Source organism: Boleophthalmus pectinirostris, unplaced genomic scaffold (genome assembly GCF_026225935.1).
Source record: "Boleophthalmus pectinirostris isolate CB_2022bp ecotype Guang Dong unplaced genomic scaffold, ASM2622593v1 HiC_scaffold_3, whole genome shotgun sequence".
NCBI lineage: Eukaryota > Metazoa > Chordata > Actinopteri > Gobiiformes > Gobiidae > Boleophthalmus > Boleophthalmus pectinirostris.
This window is the reverse complement of record NW_026571299.1, coordinates 7,383,609-7,387,684: the sequence shown is the minus strand read 5'-3', so window position 1 is coordinate 7,387,684 and position 4,076 is coordinate 7,383,609. Positions and strand designations below refer to the sequence as shown.

At 47.0% G+C, this 4,076-nt stretch overlaps 1 protein-coding gene across 1 annotated transcript; it reads right to left on the bottom strand.

Moving 5' to 3' along the window:
* Nucleotides 1-579: 579 nt before the first annotated feature.
* On the bottom strand, nucleotides 580-4,014 carry LOC129411042 (uncharacterized). The gene has a single exon (XM_055160621.1). It carries the CDS (start codon nucleotides 3,949-3,951, stop codon nucleotides 2,383-2,385), a length of 1,569 nt encoding a protein of 522 aa, XP_055016596.1. The 5' UTR covers nucleotides 3,952-4,014; the 3' UTR covers nucleotides 580-2,382.
* Nucleotides 4,015-4,076: the final 62 nt, after the last annotated feature.

Below are 4,076 nucleotides of genomic sequence, written 5' to 3'. Positions count from 1 at the left end.
GAGAGCGTCTGCATCAATGTTTTGCTTGCCAGCCCGATACAACAGCTTGAAGGAGTAGGTGGATAAGGCAGCCAACCAGCGATGACCTGTAGCATCCAACTTGGCGGAAGTTAAGATGTAGGTGAGTGGGTTGCTGTCCGTAACCACAGTGAACTCTGCTCCGTACAAATAGTCTTGGAACTTCTCCGTCACGCTCCATTTAAGGGCAAGAAATTCCAGTTTATGGGCTGGGTAATGGCTCTCACTCTGCGATAACCCTCGGCTGGCATAGGCGATGACCCTCAGCTTCCCCTCTTGCTCCTGGTATAATGCAGCTCCTAACCCAGTCACACTGGCATCAGTGTGGAGGATGTAGGGGCGTGAGGAGTCTGCAAACCCGAGGACTGGAGCAGTGGTAAGACTCTTGATCAGGGTCTCAAAGGCAAGCTGGCAGCTGGGAGTCCATCGCTCTCCAAACGGTTGGCTCAGACTGTAGGTCGGTGTTTTATTCGGTCCCGGTTTCTTTAATTTTCGAGCTGGTGCATAACCCCGAGTGAGATTATTAAGTGGCTTAGCTATGATGGCGTAATCCTTGATGAAGCGGCGATAATATCCCGCGAAAGCCCAGAAATGATCTTAATTGTCTGAGTGTGGTGGGAATTGGCCAGGTCTTTATGGTTTCAATTTTCTCTGGGTCGGTTTCCACTCCTCGCTCTGATACAATGTGTCCCAAGTAACGCACAGATTTCTGGAAGAATCTACATTTCTCAAGTGATAGCTTCAGTCCGTATTGTCGTAGCCGGTCCAGGACTCTCAGTAGTCGGCGTTCGTGCTCCTCCAAAGTGTCTGAATAAATGATGAGGTCATCCAAAAACACAAGCACCTCCTTCAGATGGAGATCTCCCATGCACCGCTCCATTAGGCGCTGGAATGTGCTCGGTGCGTTCGTGACACCTTGAGGCATCCGGTTAAACTCCCAAAACCCAAGGGGAGTAACGAAGGCAGTCTTGGGCTTATCTTCCTCTGACATTTCAATTTGGTAATAACCGGATTTCAGATCTAGCACTGAGAACCACTTGGATCCAGAAAGGGCTGAAAATGATTCTTCAAGGTTTGGTAGAGCATACGCGTCTTTTATGGTCTGGAGGTTTAATTTGCGGTAGTCGATACACAGTCTGACATCGCCGTTCTTTTTCCGAACCACCACGACAGGAGATGAGAAGGATGATGACGACTCCCGTATTACACCGGCTTCCAAAAGCTCCCGTAGATGTCGGCGGACAGCTTCGATATCCTGCGGGTGGACTGGCCGGGCACGTTGTTTGAATGGTGTATTGTCGTGGAGTGGAATGTGGTGTTTAACAGCAGTTGTGCATCCAAAATCCAGATCATGCTGCGAAAATACCTCTGTGACAGCTTCCAGTTTCTCAGTAACCCTCTTCTTCCACTCCGGTGACAGTGGAGAATCACTGAAGTTGATATTAAGGCTGAATGATGGTTTCTCAGCTGGAAGATGGGTCACTTGCTGTTCGGAGAGGACGCAGTGGTATGCCTCTAAATCAGCAATGATACTATATGGTGGAATGAATGTGTCTTGCTGTGATTCATTGGTGATGACCACAGGGACCTTGCATGGTGGAAGAGCCGGAAGAGATATGAGACAGCTGCTGACACACAGGCCACCGGGCAGGGTGGAGGCAGGATGTTGAAGGAGGACACTCTGGCTGGATGGTGGAGAGGAGACTTTGGCTGAGCCCTCGATGACAATAGTGCGGCCGGCCGGAACACGCACTGGGGTCTTGCTGAGAAGCCTCACAACTCCGATGTTGCCTTGATCCTTCTGCTGGTGTGACAACTGTAGTGTCTTCAAGACAGCTCTGTAACCATGAGCACTGGGTAGGAATGTGGAATGTTCAGAAATGTACTGCTCATACAGCGGTTCGAGAGTGTTCATGCCGACGAGTACAGTAGATGGGACATCAGGTCGTGCATCTGGGACAACTAGAGCGAGTGTGGCTATATTGTATTCTTCACCAATGAATTCTTTAGGAAACTGTATGGTTATTTCAACATAGCCAAGGTATGGGACATTGTGACCAGCGGCACCTTCTACTTGGAGCAAATTGTGTAATGGATTGATGGGCTGTTCATGAAGATAGCGATTGTAAAATGAAACCGGTATTGTGGTCACCTGAGATCCGGTGTCGAGCAGGCACTGGTGAGTGTGACCAACAATGTTCACTTCTGCTGTGCATCGTGATCCAATAAGTCCTTTGGGCAGCCTTGTTGTTGGTCCTGGACTGGGCTGTTGTAGTTCTGCACAGCAAGCATGTTTCTTCGGTTTGTTGGCGGGACAGTGTGGGTCCTGCACAGTTCCTGTATGTCCCACGACAGGAACTGAAGTTAGTTTAAATGTTCATTTGAATATTGGTTTTGTGGTTGCCACCTTTGCTTCTTATCATTGAACTGTTTACGTTTGGAGCTAACGAGTGCTGGGTTGGGACGGTTCTCACATTGTGGCTTAATGTGTCCATCTTCTCCACAACGGAAACAGAAACCAGGCTTTGGACTTGATGATCGGGCTTTTGGAGCTATTCTTTGTCTCGTTTGCAGCTTTGGGACTGGAGGCCCTCTTAGAGGATACGATGGGCGGGACTGAGCAGACTGGGAGGCTGTTAGAGCGGCAAGTTGTTTCTGTATGTCAGCTATTTGTTTTGTGAGTGAGGATAGAGCAGCAGAAACTCCATCTTCTTCTACTACAAACTGAGCTTGAGCAGCAGCTTTTTGTTTAGTTGTTCCGAGGTGTTGTCTCATCCGCTGGGCTTTACATGCTTCACGATCTTCTTCAGTTCTTAATAACAATAACAGTTCAGCAAAAGAAGGTGGGTTTGCTTTTCTCTGCTTCAGCTGGAGCTCGGAGATGAGGCTATTATCCCAGCATCCTCTGCAAAACTGACTGAGCAGGTGTCTGTTTACGTCGCTCTGCTTCACTCCTCCCCGCTTTACGGCTAGGCTCAGGGCTACTTGTAATCGCTGTAGGTATGCAGATGGTTTTTCCCCTGAGTCTTGTAAAGTGTCCATAAATTTGACATAGAGCTCTTCCCCGTCTTGTACTGTCCCATAAGCTGAATCAAGATGTTGGATGTAGATTTCTGCTGGTAGATCTGGGCTGAGGTGTTTCACAATGTCTGCAGCAGGTGGCAAAAGGCTGTCAAGGATGAATCTGGACCGTTGGAGCTCTGAGATAGCAGTGTCTTTCAAGATGAGGTCCACAGCAGAGCGCCAGGTATCATAGTCCACTTCATGCTGTGGGCGGGGGACTTTTCCAGAAAACAGCCTCAGTCTGTGGGATGAACGTATGGCAATATCATCACTCTTAACTATGTGCTCCACAACATACCTCTGGACTTCTGGTGGATTGAGTTCAGCAGTAGACATGTTATGGGCGGATGGTACAGGAGTGGCAGCCATTTTGAGTCGTGGTGGAACAGAATCGGTGGCCATTTTGTGCTGTGGTGCAGTAGACTGTTCCTTAGTGCAGCTCTGAGATGAGGAAGGGCACAGTTCAGTGACAGCTTCATTTATCTGGGTCATCAGCTCCTGTAAGACTTCAGTAAAATCTTGACCAGACATCTTAGCCACTTGTTTTAAGTCAGCCAGGTAAGTCTTTGTTTTGGAGCAACCTAAACTAGCTGCGTAAACTTTTGACAGATTTTTAACGCAGTATTCGTTTTGTGAAGGTTTAAATTTATATGGCAGTATTGGACCCAATAAATCAAAAGCTGAAGTAGTTTTAAATTCAACAACTAGCATTTCATGGTATTCACTTTCAGTTGAGTTTATCATAACAGAGCGCTCTATTGCACCGTATTGGAGCAGAAAATCCTCAACCTCATCTAATTCACATTTTGGTGTACCACGCACTATAACTGCATTTGGTATTTTAATATCAAGGGACTCAAAAATGTCCATATTGAAACAGAATTGGTGAGACTGTAAAAAAACAATTTTTTTTTTTTTTTTTTTTTTTTTTTTTTTTTTTTTTTTTTTACTGTTTCACTACCTCCTGGCTAGCTACGCCACGTTTTGTGTAGCAT